This window comes from Marmota marmota, unplaced genomic scaffold, assembly GCF_001458135.2.
Source record: "Marmota marmota marmota unplaced genomic scaffold, marMar, whole genome shotgun sequence".
Lineage (NCBI taxonomy): Eukaryota > Metazoa > Chordata > Mammalia > Rodentia > Sciuridae > Marmota > Marmota marmota.
Genome location: NW_025999968.1, coordinates 61,097,905 through 61,115,197, shown reverse-complemented (window position 1 = coordinate 61,115,197; position 17,293 = coordinate 61,097,905). Strand labels below are relative to the sequence as shown.

The following is a 17,293-nucleotide window of genomic DNA, read 5'->3' as shown; positions in this document are numbered from 1 at the left end:
GCACTACTAGAAAAGGTCGAGAATCAGGGGGTGGCGTGTCTCTGAAGTCTTCATTGTCCTATGTCTGTACCTGAAGCACATCGAGACAAAAGCCAATTCCATGGCTTTAAAGATTTTTTATTTTTTAATTTTTAAATAAATATTACAGTTTATATTTAAGTTCTGCAGATGATGCTGTCAGCTTCCCAGGCTAAGTTATACTGCTTCCACCATGTCATTATATGCACTCCCCACCCATGTAGTAAGTGTTATGGAATGTTTATTTTATGAAGGATAGGAAAAATAGGGGAATTACAAGCTTCTGTTTATTTATTTATTCATTTTTGTTGAGACAGGGTCCGGCATCTTCCTACCTATGCACCTGTAGCTGCTGGGATTACAGGCACATAATACCTTTTGTTTTTGGTGCTGGAGATCAAACCCACAGCCTCATGCACACTAGGCAAGCACTCTACCACTACACTACGCCTCCAGCCCAATTTACTTTTAGACAGCTACTCAATTATTTCAACTTAGGCTATGAGTGTTTGACTCTTAGTCTTGTGATAAGGAGTTTGAAAAGCAGATAGACTTTGCTGAGTTAGAACACAGTAGGTAAAGCCCCCTGTACTCCCAGCACCCTCCCACCCTTCTCCCTGCTGTCAGAATTTCCTTGCAGGGCAAAGTTCTCTTCAGGTTACAGATTCTCTAGGTGCCATTTGAAGGAAGATTGACTTCTCTTGGGACATTTGCTTTTTTAGTGCTGGATTATTGGGTGATGTGAAGAGGGAGGTGTCTGCAGTTGCAGACCTGCTCCAGCTGCCTGTGCTACTGCAGAAGCATATTCCCATAAAGAGCAGAGCACATTAGCACTCTGCACACACTGGTTGATCAGCACAACATACTGCAAGCCCCCGTGTTGGGGGAAGTGAGACTCCCACATGCACTGCTGCCCCAGCTGTGTGGCCCTGGACCAGTGCTGTTTCACAGCAGGCTTGGTCACCTGCATCACCTGCATGATGGAGTAACTGAATATATGCCGAGGTTTGGGAGGATTCATTGGCACAATATGTACAAAATGCTTGGCACGTAGTTAGCATGTAATGAATGTTACCTGTAATTCTCTTAATTTCTTTTACCCAGGAATATGAAGGGGATCGGAATGAGGCAGGTGAACGGCATGGACACGGGAAGGCGAGACTGCCCAATGGTGACACCTATGAGGGGAACTATGAATTTGGTAAAAGACATGGCCAGGTCAGAATCAGTGACTTAGGCGGGTGGTTTTCCCTACTGATTATTAGTGAATATGAAATTCAGGAATGATATCAATTATGCAATCGATGTATTTCAGGGGATCTACAAATTTAAAAATGGTGCCCGATACATGGGAGAATATATTAAAAATAAAAAGCATGGTCAAGGCACGTTTATATATCCTGATGGGTCCAGATACGAAGGTAAATGTTATCACAATCACATTCTGGTTTGCAGAGGTTCTTAGTTTTTCCTTTTTACTTCTATCTTTGAACTCATCTGTGGGTACTGTAGTATACAGAAAGCCTACTGTTCTTCATATTATCAGTCAGTAAACACAAATAGTGTTCCTGTTTTCACAGGGTTGGCACAGCAGTCAGAAACCTTGTAACTAACCGACGGACTAACTAGTGAACCTACAGTGGAAATTGGACTCTCCCTGTTGCCAGCCCACGCCCTTCTGAGGCCTGGGGACTGGGAGCACAGGCCACAGGTGTCACAGGGCTCCATGGCTCCAGGTGCTCTGTAGCATTCGTCCCCTGAAGTCCTTGCTGGTTTCCATTCCTGACAGCCTCTCTTCTGATGGACACAGGGTTTCTCCAGACCCCATAGTTCCCTTCAGCGAGGGGGCTGTCTGCTAAGTGGAGCTCCTGTCTGCCAACATTCCTCACATGCTGACATTATGTCACGGATGACTGTGCCACCTTATTTCTAGGGACCCCATTGCTGCCCCTCTGCACCACATCCTCTAGTGTGATTGCAACCGTCATATCGCAGACCTGGCAGAGAGCAGGTGGGGAGTAGGCTGTGAACCTTTGGGAACTGAATGCAAAATTCTGTGTTCTGTCCCTTCCCCCTGGATAAAGTTGTCTGCTTGTCATCAGATTTCCAAAAGATCCCAACCTTGGAGTGCGGTGATGACAGGTGATGTTGTATGGTGGCTTTGTCTTTCCTGCCTTGGCCTCCTGGCCTGCAGCCTGAGGACGGCATTAGCACATGGGAGCACACAGAGCTCTGCCCAGTGACCATTGGCAAAGACCACGACATGACGAGGTGACAGCATCACTTCTTATTGAGGGCACTGTGTCCTTCACGTGCAGCTATGCTCTTGTGTGGGTAGCTCTCTGTCACCCTGACACAATCCTGAGACCATCATTGGAAAAGGAGGAAGGCTTTCTTTTGGCTCGTGGTTTTAGTCCATGGTCATTTGGACACATTGCTTTTGAGTTTGTGCCTTTGGGGACACTTATCCAAACCATACCTGTCCTGTCCTAGATAAAGCAAGGAAAAGTGGTGATTATAGAAAGGGGATGCTGTCGGTTCTGAGACCAAGCTGGAGAGGGTATGTGCCTGCCCCATTAGAGGTGGAGTTTGTGTTGGGTTGTTTCCTAAATCTTAGAAGCCTGCTCCAGCATGAGCACCATCTGCTTTTTAAATGAACTTTAAACACTTTAGGGCTTAATTTAATTCTTTCCAATTCCTTATGAGCCCAATCTCAATCTTGTCTCTTAATTTTAGTGTGAATGCTGATACAATTCAGACAACATAAACAGTAAATAAAAAAATACTCAGAATAAGCCTTTGCAGGAACGTTTAATATGGAGATTAACCAACTAAAGGAAAACTCATATGACTCAGGACACCAAGTGCATGGGTTTCCACTCCAAGCCCAAGCCGTCTGCAGCTCTGCTCACAGCTGGGCTCCCGGGGTTCCGCCCAGTGCTGGCACTGACTGCCCAGAGTGAGTTACTGTCACCCGCAGCCCCACAGGCTGCTTCCTATTCAGATGCCAGGCGACCCACTCTTCTGTCCACTTTAATGGCTAATCATGGCTTCCTGTGACCCCTTCCTCATATTTGGTGATTTGATTTAATGGCTCACAGAATTCATGGAAAAACTTTACTGTTACTGGGTTATTATAAAGGTTATTCCAAAGGAGACAGATAAATCGTCAGATGAAGAGGTACACAGGGTGAGAATGGAAGGGTCCAGATGGTCTCATAACCTAGGGGCATGAGGTGTAGTCACGGCCCAGAGATTTCTTCTCTGACTAAAGCTTAAATAAGTGTCTTATTTCACGAAGACAGTAATGGAATCTCAAGTCAGAAGTTGTGATATTGTGGGCTCAGTAAGTCAAAGATCTTCTAATCACCAAGTCTAACTGTGACTGAATGATCCATGCAGTGAACTTGGGTTAACTGCCATCTAATGGCAGATGGCTACCTGCAGGGCAGTGTGCTCAGCCTCAGGACCATGCAGCACCAGGCCCAGGACTGGCCTCCCTGTGGCTCAGACGGGTCTGAGGAGGGTGCTGAGGAGGGTGTGCGGATCCAGAGCTGCAGGAGATGAGCTGGGAGGTGTTCCTGGGCTCAGGTGCCCAGGGGTGGTGGGAGATGAGATTGCAGGGGTGGACGGATACCACACATCAGAGAGGCCCTTGGACCACCTCTGTCCATTTTGGTGTTTGGGGATAAGGCCGGTTCAACCTGTGAGGCTTGAAAGGGGAAGGGGCGTCACTACTGCATGCTGTCTTGTTGCCTGCCAAACAGAACTGAAGAAAGTGCAGTTTCACAGTGAAACTGGAGAGACACGCGCCGCGATGGCTTCCTGGTGGCCTGGCTGGAAGCTCTGAGGGGCAGTGAGCCTGGACTCCAGGAGAGGGGACTTGCAGAGGAGAGTCGTGGCATTGGAACTGGATGTGCCGGAGTTCCATTCTCTCTGGGACTCCACTGCGACTTGGGCAATGCACGTGGTCTCTGCGTCCGGCAGGCCACGTCGGTTTCTGCATATACCAAGTGCCCGAGGCCAGCCCGTGTCTGGCATGCTGATGCTGCGTAAATGCTAGTTCCTTCTCTGTCTGGCTGGGCCTGCAGTGTTGGGATCTGGCTTTCCAGCATCTCAGAGGACAGGAGAGCTTCGTGTGGGAGCTTTTCTTTTTAAATAGTCTCTAATCCCCAGAATGCCAGACTGGGAGCCTGCTGACAATGGCGGGGTTGGCATCTGACCCCCTGCTCTCCCAGAGGAAGGCCCAACCCCAACCAGCCAATCAACTGTAGGGGCTACTCCTGAAGAGAAATATAATTATAAAACTTCTGTTGCCAGATCCAGAATGATGAGGAAGTAGAGGGTCAGTGAAAGGAGGACTTTGAAAAGAGTGAAATGCATAATTAAAGCAGTATTAATGAAGTTTCTGAATGTCGTTCACTTGGCTCATGGCCACTCAAGACGCCCCAGCAGGTGACCTTTCTCCAAACTGCCTGCTCAACTGTATAGGGCTCATTGCCCTGGGTAGAGTCTCTGACTTTGAGTAGGACTTAAAAAAAATTTTACTCATCAGACCCCATTGGCATAAAATTCAGTGTCTTATTTAATTGGCCTCTTTAACTTCTTAAAAATGTGTGCAAAATATGTAGTACTTTTTTTCTTATGGCGCTACCCTGGATCCCAGCTCACATGCTCAAGAGAAGGGAGATGTAGTCATTTTGTCCCAGTCTTTTGCTGGGAAGAAACCAAATGATGTAACTGTTCCAGCTGAGGTGTCTTCCCCAGGGGCGTGTGGAGCCAGCTCCCAATGGCTCACAGAAGCCAATTCTGCACTTCTATATGTAGCTTGAAATTGGCCACAGCAGGACTATCGCCACCACAGAAATCGGTCGATGCTGCAAATCCAGGCACATTATTGTCCCTTAAGATGCAGGCCGCTCCTCTGGGACATCTGCACATGCTGTATGTCCTCATGGCTACCTCAGGTACCTAATGTGTTGTTTCGCGGATTTCTTAAATGTCTGACTCTGCCCCCCCTTTGCTCATCTGGGAACCTGCCCTCACATCACATCTGGGAGCCTGGCCTTGGTAAGCCCACCCTTTTCTGAGCTGTTTTTCAGGCGGTGGGCTCTGCTGCTGTCCGCCTTCTATGGATGGCACACAGGCCAGCCTCTGTCCCCCAAGCTGGTGCACACTCCTCCAAGACAGTGTCATCAGAACATGTTCTTCAGAAAGTACTCAGGACACTGTTGTTGCTGGACGAATTGTAAAGGGATTGCAGAACGTGTAGCAGTGCCTTCTGTGGATAGACTTCGGGTCATTCCTGGAAACACACCTTGTGGGTGGGTGACTGGCATCTTCTGGGCACACCCTGGGCTCTTACTTCCACGTGGGTGTGTGTCCAGCGTTCCTGCCAGCCAGGAGCTTATCCAAGTTTGGGGACCCTCATTACCTTAAGAAAAAGGATGTAAAGTTGGTACAGAAGTGAATTTCTACTGCTAATGAGAAATAAGGATACGTCGAACATTTAAAAATACCACCACAACACAGTCCAAGGGTAACTGAGGTTTTTAATTGTTTTTATGGTACTGGGAATCGAACCCAGGGCTTCCTGCCAGTAATTTTTATGAATTAATATCTGACACACTTCGAGACCAGTTTTCCCACCATGGTTATCTAATACTTTCTGAATACCTCTCCATAAGAAAACAATTTTGTAATATTTTTATAGAGATCATAGAAGGCTGATTTCATCTTTTCTCATTGATGAACATATTTATCAGACTTAGCTGCTGAGTTCTCATAGTCTAGGAAAGCTCTGTTCAGCTTAATGCTTTGGTATTGGTGATAGGTCAGTTTTTTCTTTTTCTGTTCTCACAGTGCTGGGGGCTGAACCCAGGGCCTGGTGCATGCTAGGTACATGCTGACACTAAGCCCCCCGCCCCCCCACCCCTGGGGAGGTGACCGTGGGAGCCACAGGCCTTCTCACTTTTCCAGCGCAGGCTTTAGTCGACACTCTTTGCTCTAGTCCTCACTGCAGGGCTGGGTCGTGAGCCTGCGATGCCGTTGCCAATTTCCCATTTCCCATCCAGTCTTCAGGTAATTAGGAAGGCCAGTGTGGAGGTGAGTGGGCAAGGCCAGCAGGCCAGGGAAGGGGACACAGAGGACTCTCTGAGCCTGGAGGCTCGGTGGGTGGAGGAGGGAAGCTGGTGAGTGCCGAGGCTAGACCCCTGAGCTCGACCGACTTGCCGCTGGATGCCGAGGGCACAGAACGGAGCGTGGCATCAGGATCTCCGGCAGCAGGCCAGACAAGCTTGGCTGGATCTCGCCATGCCCCTGCCTGTAGGTGCCGGGGGTGACTGTGGCCCACGGGCACACACTGCAGCAGACCTGCCCAGGGAACCCAACCCAGCTCTCTCTTAGCTGCTCTCCAAAAGGCTCAGCCACCACATGCCAGCGGCGCAGGGAGAGGGGCTCAGAGGAAGTCAGAGGAGCCCTGAGGCCTTCACCCCTGGGGTTCAAACTCTCTCTTCTGTGGAATTTCCTGAGCCCGTGGCTCAGGGCATCACTCCCTGCTTCTCACCTGGGCCTGCTTTTGTGTTGTCCCTTGCAGGGGAGTGGGCGGACGACCAGAGGCACGGCCATGGCGTGTACTACTACGTTAATAACGACACCTACACCGGGGACTGGTTCGCTCACCAAAGGTTGGTCTGCCCTCGGCCTTAGGGCTTATTCTGGAATAGGAACACGGTGACAGATGTGTTCAGTTGCTAGGGTTTGTCAGCAAAGTCGTGACCAAAGTCCACTTCCAAGTGTGTATCTTAATGGCCCGTGGGAGGTGCGGAACCCCAAGCTTCCTCTGTTTGGACCCAAATGGCTTGTGAGCTGGCCTCCATCTAGGCCGTCTGTGATTTCACGGTCAGCCCTGACCCTGGAAGTTCTTTCAGGAGGTGAGGTGATGCACTGGGCCCTTGTCTTAACCAGGCACGGGCAAGGCACCTACTTCTACGCAGACACGGGCAGTAAGTACGTCGGCACCTGGGTGAATGGACAGCAGGAGGGTGCGGCCGAGCTGGTTCACCTGAACCACAGGTACCAGGGCAAGTTCATGAACAAAAACGTGAGTCTGTGGGAAGGGAGAGCTGATGATGAGCTGGGCAGTCGCCCCTTCCCCAGCCCTGCAAGTGGGATGGAATGGAAAATATGAAAACACGGGGTGGACCGCTGTGTCTCTAGCCCGCTGACGCCCAGAGGGCAGGGGGTGGGCGGGGGGGGGGGGGACACTGGCCTGCTTCTCTGCCTCAGTAGCTGTCCCCTCATCCTCCAGCAGAGCCCTGTGTGTCTTTATGACACGACGTCCTACCCTCTGGTTCTATGTGTCCCTGCTTCCTGGTAGGTCAGGCATCCAGTCTTTATTTCCTGGATTCAGTCTGTGGATGCTTTGGCTCTGTCTTCCCTGGGAGGCAGCCCTGGGGAGCAAGACCCCTGAGCTGCCTTCTCCTGCTGCAGGCCAGACCACCCCCAGGGCGGGGCGGGGGGGTTGCAGGCTGGCTAGAGTGCCTGCCTGGCTCTGGAGGCCTCCTGTTTGGCCGTTTCTGCTCACAGAGAGCTGGCTCTCACAGGGTGCGAAGGAACCCTGAGGAGCTCAGAACCTGCCACTTGGGCATTCGACCAGATGCAGAGTAGAAAGTCCCTGACGAGAGCGTTTGCTGAGCAAGTGGATGGGCTGGAGTTGACGCCGGGGCCTTTGGCTAACGGAGTGGGTTCCCCTCAGGCTCTGAAAGTCCACTTGTCCTTTGCACATCATTTGTGCCCTAAGCATTGATTTGGAAGAATCAGTAAGCTAGATGAGGCTGATCTGAGAAACTGGAGTAAAAATGCAGGCTTTGTCCTCCAGTTAGGAGACCTTAAGGTCACAAGTGGCACTTGGGGACCTGGGAAGGGAGGGTGGAGTCAAACCCCAGCCGTTTCTGCGTGACCGGCAAGGAAGGCCCCTCTGCTCTCACCTTTACCAGGGAGGTGGTGCTGGAATGACCAATCTGCTGTTGTCTCTGTTTCTACTTTTATTAGCAGTTTTGTCTGTAAAGGCCTCCTCCTCCCTTGGCTCACCTGCACACACCTGTTCTATAGATAGAGGTGTCACAGGACCCTAGAATTGCAAGGGAGCTATTTAAACTGACGGATTATAGCCCTGCCTTGCTGGGAGGGTTTAGGTAGGTTGGGCCATAGAGCATGGAGGCTGTCTGAGCTTTCACACCACAGTGGTTCTGCCGACCGGCCACAGGCGGTAGTTCCAGCAGCAGGAGCACGCACCTGCTCACCAGCACTGGCCATTGTCAGGGGCAGAGGTGCTCCTGTTGCTCGCGCGTCTCCCTGGGCACTAGTGAGCTGGAGCATTTTTCACAGCGTTAGTGCTGGTTTGTGTTTCTCAGAAAATGGCTCATTCATGTCCTTGCTGACAAGCGGTATCAACAGTGTGACCCGGGTGGAGATATAGAGAGGCACAGAGAGTCTGAGGCAGGTCCCAGGGGACACTGCACTCAAGTGCTTGGTGTGGCTTCATTTCAAATTGATGAGGGATTGACGGGGTGGCATCAGCAAGAGGCCTGGGACAACTGGGTGACCACGTGGGAAAGAAGGTGTTCAGGGTTCCCTCAGCCTACAGAGGTGGGTGCTTCCCAGGAACGAGGAAGAGGCTTTAGTAATCAGATCCATTTAAAAAAGCTTAGTAGACTTAAATTCATAAGAATAATCCTTTATAAATAGAAAACAGTAAAAAGAAAATTTAGGGGATGAATGACAAAGGGGGTTAGAATATGCACAACTTTTAATATATAAAGCACGTTCCTCCATGTGATTTAAACAGTCCCCATAAACATGTACGATCATTACACGTTAATCGAGGATTTAAAAGATTGTTTGAGGAGATAGAAATGTTAACTACTCTCATTTGATCATAACCCAAAACATACCTATGTGAAATTATGGTAACCCATTTATACAATCAAAAACTTAATTTAAAAATCATGAAAATCTTAAATACCTTTGCTAATAACCTAAAAGGTATAACTTAGAATTATGAGATTTCCAATTATTACATAAAAACCATAAAGATAGAACAAAATGTTAATGTTTAGGAAGAATAAGGGTTTGAGGACTTGGAGACTCACTCTGTAGAAATGAAAATTATTCAAGCCTCATTCTGGTTAGAACACATGAATGTTTTAGTCCGGGAATTCACTTCTGGAGATGTGCCTAAGGATGCATCTCAGAGCGGGCTTGCTGTCCTCCCTGTGTCAGAGGAAGACCCTGGCACAGCTGGTGTCAGCAGCGGTCACCGAGCGAAGGGGGTTCCCTCCCTCAGGTGGAGGACAGCCAGGCTGATGGCTGGCCCTGTGGCGGGAGGTCTTTCTAGGGCACGGATGGAGTCACATTGCAGTGTCGTAGTGTTTTAAATGACCCTGTCTACTAGCAATGGGGTCACAGAGGAGGTGTCAGCACGTGGGCAGCGGCCCTCTCGGGAGTTTGCCTGTGGGTCAGACTCATCAAACTGTAGGTACGAATAGGGCAACTTTTATAAACTAGTAAAATGTGGCTGAAGTTTTACACAATTACTAGACGGACACATACGTGGCAATCCCGCTGGACCGGCCCGGGGACGTGGTGTGGGGTGGGCTCTGTGCTGGGTGTCATGCCTCGAGAGTGATGTGCTTTGGGGTTCTCTTTGCTCGTAGCCTGTCGGCCCCGGAAAGTACGTGTTTGACATCGGCTGTGAGCAGCATGGCGAGTATCGTCTGACAGACACGGTGAGTGGAAGTGTGGCTGTCGTCGGCGTGCTCAGAGGAAGGGCTGGGCAGTGACGCGGACCCTGCTGGTCAGGGTGATTTGTGAGGGGCGCTGTGCCAGCTCTTCTTGGTCTGCGTGAGCTCGGGTGGGACTCAGCCACTAGGAGTGCTGAGCGTCATTTCACAGTTGTGCAAGTCCAGACCTGGGTTTTGTGAAGAGGAACCAGCTAGTCCTGAGTTGGAGAGTTCTGGACAGTGTTAGGTACCAGAAGGACAACGAAAATCTGTCACCAGTGCCACCACAATTTGTCTGGTATTTGTTCATGTGTTGGGTGTGCACCTTGAATCTTTTAAAGCCTGGTTGGTAAATGATTTTTTCTTTCCTTTCCAGTATTTAGCATTGATATCAATACTAAATTGATGTTCCCTGGTGAACATTAAAATGAACCAGATAATATCACCATCATGAGGCCTCTAGGTACGGGTGTGTGTTGGGGGTGATGGTTTCATTCCTGTCATTAATGTCTGAGTGGTGCCTGTGCCTAATTGGCAACTTAGTGAAATTTCCTGACCATGGTGCTAGTTTTGAGCCTTGGACTTGCTTATTTACTGATATCATTCTCACTGTGAGAAGTTCTGAATTTTTCAAAAGAGATTGAGCCTGGAAAAAAGTGTTGAATTGTGTTTTTGTTTTCTTTTTACACAGGAACTCTGAAGTTCCTATGTACCCTTTCCTAACGATCTAAAAATAGATTGTAAGCACACTCTCCCATATCCACATATTTTCTTTCTTGAAGAGAGCTGGAGAACCGAATTCTTGGTGTCAACCGCCACACCGGTGCAGTGGTGTCTCCCGTCTGAGGGGCTCTGATCCATGCCCCCCAGTGAATACCTGAAACTATGGATGGTGTGGAGTTTGTATACACTGAACTTTTACCTGGATGTACACGGTTACCCTGAAGTTTTATTTATAAAGCAAGAGGTTAGCATGGCCAGAAATGAAATGTAGCAAGCATGACATGAGTCTGTATACAGTTATGTGGATGTTGCCTCACGCATACCTTGTTGTACTACAGTCTCAGTGACCTTAACATATTATTTTTTTCTTTTCTTATTGAGAACTTTTTCCCTTAAATGAAGCACTTTGCAGTTTTTCTTAAACCTATCCAAATTGCCAGCATTTGGATATTTCTGTGATTTGGGGCCATTTTTAAGTAAAAGTAAGAGTCACTTGAACACTGTGAGACCGTGATGGACAACTGGGTCATCTAGACAGCTACTGAGTGAGTGATGGGTAGGTAGCATATACAGGCTGGACACCGTGGACGAAGGGACAATTTGGTCCCAGGTGCAGCAGGATGGGACTGTTGCATGAGATTCCATCACACTACTCAGGAGGATGTTCACTTTAAAACTTACTAGTTGTTTATTTCTGGAATGCTCCATGTGATGTTTTCAGACCAGGTGGACTGTGGGCAACTGAAACTGTGAAAAGTGAAACTGTGGGTCAGGTGGGCTGCCGTCTCTCTCAGCTGTGGCTGAGGCATTTCAGATTGACTTGCATCACCCATGGGGACTGTGTCGCCCGGACTCTTCTCCACCACTTTCAGGTGCTCATGAGATGAAGGCAGGTCACCCTTGCTCACTGAGGGGCTCTGCTGGGCCCTGCTCAGGGCTCCTGCCTGACATCATCTGTAGGGAATGTCCTTCCTTTACCCTCTGCTGGCCCCAGCTTAAATCCTGACTGAATTCAGAACCAGTTTTTGTGTTCAGTGTCCAGATAATTTTCAAACCTGACTTTCTCATTTTTCTCCTTAAACTCTCTCAGATGCTAAAATTGAAGGCATCTTTGCCCCTTAACCTGCCATGGCTAGTGGATGCTCAGGCCCTCCTAGCTGTCCCCTGAGTGGCCAGGGACTGCGTGGTCTCCGGAGCACCTGCTGTTGGCCTGACTCCTCTCCTGGGGTGCTGCCCTTCCTGTGCCTCTCTCTGGCTATGGCTACTCGGTTCCCCCAACCAACCCACTGTCCTCTGTGGTCTACAGAGTAGTTGTCCACCTCCTTTCAGTGACCAGAATCTTCTGTGGTCTCACACAAACCTTCCTCTTAGCTGTGTGTCCTGCTGTTTTGCTTTGGATCCCCTCTGATGCAGCTAAGAGCCACCAGCCAGGGTCAGGTCCTGGCTAACCAGAAATCGACAGGCTAAAACGGAGGCCTCACCACCCCAAGCACGGTCTCTTCAGGGACCCCAGGTGCTCCACTCAATTCAAGGTGGCTTCCACAAGCCATCTGCATCTGGGAGAAGTGGAGGGGAGTGGGACGTGTTGTCCCACCGTGTGCTTCTCTAGCAAGCTGCAATCATGTTTGAATGTGGCCACGACACACAGTCGGAAAAGCAATCAGCCTTATTGTTCAACATGATGGTGACACATTTGGTACATTTGCTAGGCTCCCTGGGGTTGGACACCTCCCACCTGTCCCCCAAAAGAACCTGGTTGTGAATCTAGCATGTTGCCCCCACTGGTAAGAATCAGCCTGTAGTCCTACTGTGATTCCACAGGCATGCCACCAGGGGCAGTGCGGAGAAACAGCCAAGTGGGGGCCCTCCTGGCACCAGTTAGCAGAAGCCCGTATTTCAGAGTGATGAGAAAAACAACGTCAAGAACATCTAAGGGGCATTCACACAAGCTCCTCATACCATTGCTCTTCCGGGAGCACCACCAGGAAGCAGTGCTCACCCCTGAGACCTCCTTGTAAAACAGGCTGCCATGGGTGCCAAGCACCGTGACACAGAAAGCCTAGCTGTCCTCTTCCCCCAGTGAGGGGACCATGTCCCCTGCATAGGAGCTGGTAAATCAACTGAAGTGCTCACAGTCCACGGGACAAGCCTGGCCCACCTCCTGTCCTTTTAATGAAATCCTGGATTTAGCCAGGTGCGTTGGGACACTTGTAATCCCAATGACCAGGGAGGATGAGGCAGGAGGATCGTGAGTTTGAGGCCAACCTCTGCAAGTTAGGCCCTGAGTAACTTAGTGAGACCCTGTCTTAAAATAAAAATGTTTAAAAAGGCCAGGGGATATAGTTCAGTGGTGTAGCTCCCCTGGTGTCAATTCCTGGTACCGAAATAAAATAAAATAAAATTGTGGGTGTAATGTGTTTGTATAGATCTGTAAAACAAAACTTGCTTATATTTTATTTCTTTGCGGTGCTGGGATTTGAACCCAAGGCCTTGGATGTTGTAGGCAAATGCTCTACCACTGGATGACACCCCAGCTCACCATTTTTTTGAGACAGGATGTCACCGTGTTGTCCTGGCTGGCCTCCGACTTCTGCTCCAGTGACCCTTCTGCCTCAGCCTGCCATGTGGCTGGACCACACACCTGCCTGCGTTTGGCCATTTCTACAGTTCAGTGGCACTAAGGACAGGCTCTGAGTCTTGTCCGCCGTCCCAGTGGAAAATGCCCGCCTGGCAATGGTACCCTGTCACCCCTCCCGCTTCCCCAGTGGCACTGAACCTGCTTTCTGTGCCATGAATGTGCTCTTTCTAGATAGTGTATACAAATGGACTCACACAGTCTTTGTCCTTCTGTGACCAGCTTATTCACTTGACAAAGAGCGTAGTGTTGTCCTCCAGGGTCAGTCGCATTGTGGCCAATGTCAGACTCTCCTTCCGTTTTGTGACAGAGTGACGTTCGTTGCCTTGTCGGACGGGCTCATCCATGCTTCTGTTGATGGTCGTCATGGGCTTCTGGCTTGTGGCGATCGTGAAGGATGCTGCTGTGAACGGGTGTTCCAGGCCCCGTCCGAGTGCCTTTTCCAGTCTTGGGGTGTTACCGGGGGGGGGGCACCGTAGGGCAGCATGGTGTCCTGCTGCTTAGCTTTCTGAGGGGCTGCTGGATGCTTCCTACAGCAGCGGCGCCGTTTCCCTCTGCCCAGTCCTGGGAGAGGGGCCTACCTCTTGTTTTTGCAAATAGATTTGTTGGCACTAGAACCCAGCCGCTGGCCCACGGACACTGCCTACGCTGCCTTCACGCTGCCAAGGCAGAAAAGGCACCTGATGCAGTCGCCATGTACTGGTCAGGGCTCTCTAGAGGGAGAGGTCAACAGGAAGGATGATTATAGCAGGGGGACTTATCAGGCTGGCTCATGTGACCAGAAGCTGGACAGTCCACAGTGGCCGTCTGCAGGCTGGAGAGCGGGGAGGACCAGTAGCTGCGCAGTCCGAGAGGCTGAAGGCCCAGAACAGGGGGGGATCAATGCTGCCACTTGTCTGCGACCCAAGCCTCCTGGAGAATCACTGGCCGAGTCCTCAGAGGATCGCAGCAGCAATCAAGAACCCGTTCAGGAAGAATGGAGCTTGCATCGGCTGCCGCTCCCTTGTTCTTCCACCTTTTACTCCATCCAAGCCCCCATCCTATTGGCCGGTGCTGCCCACACCCAGGGAGGGTCTCCACTTCAGTTGGCTGTCCCACATGCCAATCACTCCTAGACACACCCTCACGGACGCATCCATGATCTTATTCATCCTTGGCATCTCTTAATCCAGTCAAGTTGACAATTCGAATTGACCATTACACTCTGTAATGGCCCCCCAAATCTAAAACCTTTGTTGCAACCCCTCCGGGTCATTAAATTAGTTTAGCAGACTGTGAATCACAGTTTGAGAAACAAATTCATAGAATAGAAAGCCTCCAGGGGATCTTGGTGGTAGAGACCAGAGCACTGGGCTTGCGGATGTGGGCCACGCTGCTGGAGGTCTCCGGTGGACCGCAGTACCGCAAGCAGCTGCCCCGCACTTCTCTCCATCCCCTGGTGCCTATGGTGCAGACTTGTCCATGGCTCCTCTTTGGCCTTCTTGGGGAGAAAATGACATGCTTTTAAGTTTTGATCTTTTTTGTTGTTAACTAACTTTAGATAAATCCCCCCCCCCACCCCTTTCTAACAAAAGTCCTGTGTTTAGTGGTTCTTTCTAAATGATCTTCCCTCCCTCCCTCCTCCCTCCATTCCTTCCTGTGAAATGATATGCCTCGCACCAGGTTCCTGAGTGTGTTAGTTTGCCAGTTTTAGTTTGCTGCTTTAACAAAACACCACAAACGGGCTGACTTAAACAACAGAAATCTTTGTTTTGGGATGGAGGTAATAATTTAGTCCATCACACCAAGGAGACAGAATCCAGGCGTCTAGGTTGTGCATGCAAGTTTTATCGGTGCTCTGGGGTCGCGGTGCTTTGAGAGGGAGTGAGGGAAGCAGGTTGGGCAGAAGCGGAAAGGAACTCTCAGGTGACCTGGGGAGCTCTGAAGCTGGGATGGTTCCTCGATATTTGCTGAAGGGCAGCAGGGACCAGGCAGCAGGTGTCTGCTGCCGTGGACGGTGGTGTGGGGCCCCCGGCTCTGCAGCATTTCTGGTGGAGGCTGTCCCTTGGGAGGGACTCAGTTATGACCAGCAGTTGCCACTGTGGCCTCCCAGCAGCGGGAGGCAGGAGCTTGGGATCCTGGTGGAGGATGTGCTGGTGCGTGGAGGGCCGCTGCCCCTGGGGAGGTTCCCAGAGTGGGGACCCTGGACCAGGAGTGTCAGTGTCCATGCGCCTAGAGGCCACCACCCAGACTACTGAATCGTACGTGGACTCTGCAGGTGGATCCGCAGTCTGGGTTTCAAGGAGCTTTCCCGGTGGCTCTGCTGCAGGTCAGGTTGAGCCCTGCGGTCCTGGAGCACTGGTGTCCCCTTCCTGGTGATGGAACTCAGACACTTTGAATCCAAGTAGAGTAATTTATTTCTGAGCGACTCAGAGGAAGACGAGTGTTGCTCTTTCCACAGGTATTACCATCTGTGCGACAGTGAGACTGCCACATTTATAGGGTTGATGCTCAGCTTTTTGAAATTTTGTGATAATTACAGAACTGAGAAGTAGACAAATATGCTTGTCAAAATTGACATATGTGGGCTGCCAACAATTGTCGGAATTACATGTTGTTACAAAACGCTCCATGTTTGGAGATGCTGATCTCTCGTTTCGCTTTTCTGGAATGCTATTGCCCAGAATTGTTGCCATTAGGACTTCCATGTTTACCCCTCTTGTCACTCTCGGGGCTTGTCTGATGCTGATGTTCTTTCTGTTGTTTATATGAACACATCAGAGCCAGCGTAGAGGTTGGAGGGGACTTGCAGCCTGGGCTGTCCCCTAGCTCCTGCCAACAGCTGGGACGCCGGGCCTTGGTCTTCCTTCTCGTCTCATGCCGGGGTGGCGGGAGGTTGGTCTGACCATGGAGGAGGGTCACCAAAAGGCTCTAACAATTCAGAACCTGTCCTTTCTTTCTTGGCTTTTAATGTTTCAAACCAAGGTTATATAAGTGTGGGTGAATTTTACATTTTTGTACTTAAAACAGGAAAGAGGAGAAGAGGAGGAAGAAGAGGAGACATTAATAACTATTGTCCCAAAGTGGAAAGCTACCAAAATCACAGACTTGGCCCTGTGGACACCGACCCTCGCTGAGGAGCAGCCCCCCACTGAGGGGCCGGGCCAGGAAGAGGTGGTCGGAATTGAAGGTGCGGAGCCCCAGTCCGTGGGAGCCGCGCGTCCTGCTCACCTGTGTGGTGGGCTCCCTGGGATGTGGCCCGTGGGCCAGTGTGGTGTGAGGACGTTGTCAGGGTGATCATTTGGGATCAGCTACCCTCAGGGAGAGGAGGCGGAGAAGACAGGATCTAGGGGACGGAGGAGCATCCCACGGACGTGCAGGCCTCAGCTGCCCGGGGTTCCTGTGACCCCAGGCGTCAGGGGCAGCACGGCGTGTGCATGTTGGCCGGGTGACTGACAGTGCTGGTCCCCCCACCACAGTGTCACCCAGGGTGTCATCCACATGCCACAGAAAGTGAGGGGGGGCTCTAACTGGGTGACTCCCCCCACTTGCTAGGGTTGAGAGCCAACTCAGTAGAGAACAGTTGGATCGGCACTGGCTGATTACGGGTTCCGACAACTGGAAAGTGAGTTTATGGGACAAGCTCAGGCGCAGCCAGGTCACGCCAGCACTCTCTTCCCTCTGGGATTAACGGTTGGACTCTACTGACTTGTTGCACAACCAGCTCAAGAGCCCTGAGGCACAGAGGGTTTCTCTTTCTCAATATTCACATCCAGATCCTCAGAAGGAGACGGCCATCGCGAGCCATTTGCTGCAGTGCGGCTGGGAGGGCTGTGTGGGCCAGGCTCAGGCTGCAGCTGGGTGGGGGGATCCTGGAAGAGAGGGAGGGCTGCTCTTGGGAGGAGGGAGGGCCACGCCAGGGAGCTTCCCGGCCACTGGTCACCTTCTTTTCCCGCTGTCCTCACCTTCTGGTCCTTGCTTTGTGTCAGGCCGGGGAGAATCAGAGGAGGAAGCCCAGGATATGCCCGAGGGTTATGAGGGCGAGATGGAGATGTTGAGGCCGTTAGGCGAGGACCAAGACATCTACCCGGAGGAGGCCGGGGAGTATGGCTACGACCTGGACCAGGGTGAGGGGCGCGAGGGCGGGGGGCATGAG

General features: G+C 50.8%; 1 protein-coding gene across 1 annotated transcript in view; it reads left to right on the top strand.

The window, feature by feature from the left end:
* The first annotated feature begins 872 nt into the window (after nucleotides 1–872).
* Rsph1 (radial spoke head component 1) overlaps nucleotides 873–17,293 on the top strand; it is a 17,485-nt gene continuing 1,064 nt past the window's right edge. Inside the window, exons 1-7 of the mRNA XM_048803716.1 lie at nucleotides 873–1,236; nucleotides 1,334–1,439; nucleotides 6,614–6,704; nucleotides 6,985–7,120; nucleotides 9,735–9,806; nucleotides 16,168–16,327; nucleotides 17,127–17,264. Of these exons, the coding sequence (XP_048659673.1) occupies nucleotides 1,087–1,236; nucleotides 1,334–1,439; nucleotides 6,614–6,704; nucleotides 6,985–7,120; nucleotides 9,735–9,806; nucleotides 16,168–16,327; nucleotides 17,127–17,264 (853 nt within the window). The 5' untranslated portion in view covers nucleotides 873–1,086. The remainder of the gene's footprint in view (nucleotides 1,237–1,333; nucleotides 1,440–6,613; nucleotides 6,705–6,984; nucleotides 7,121–9,734; nucleotides 9,807–16,167; nucleotides 16,328–17,126; nucleotides 17,265–17,293) is intronic.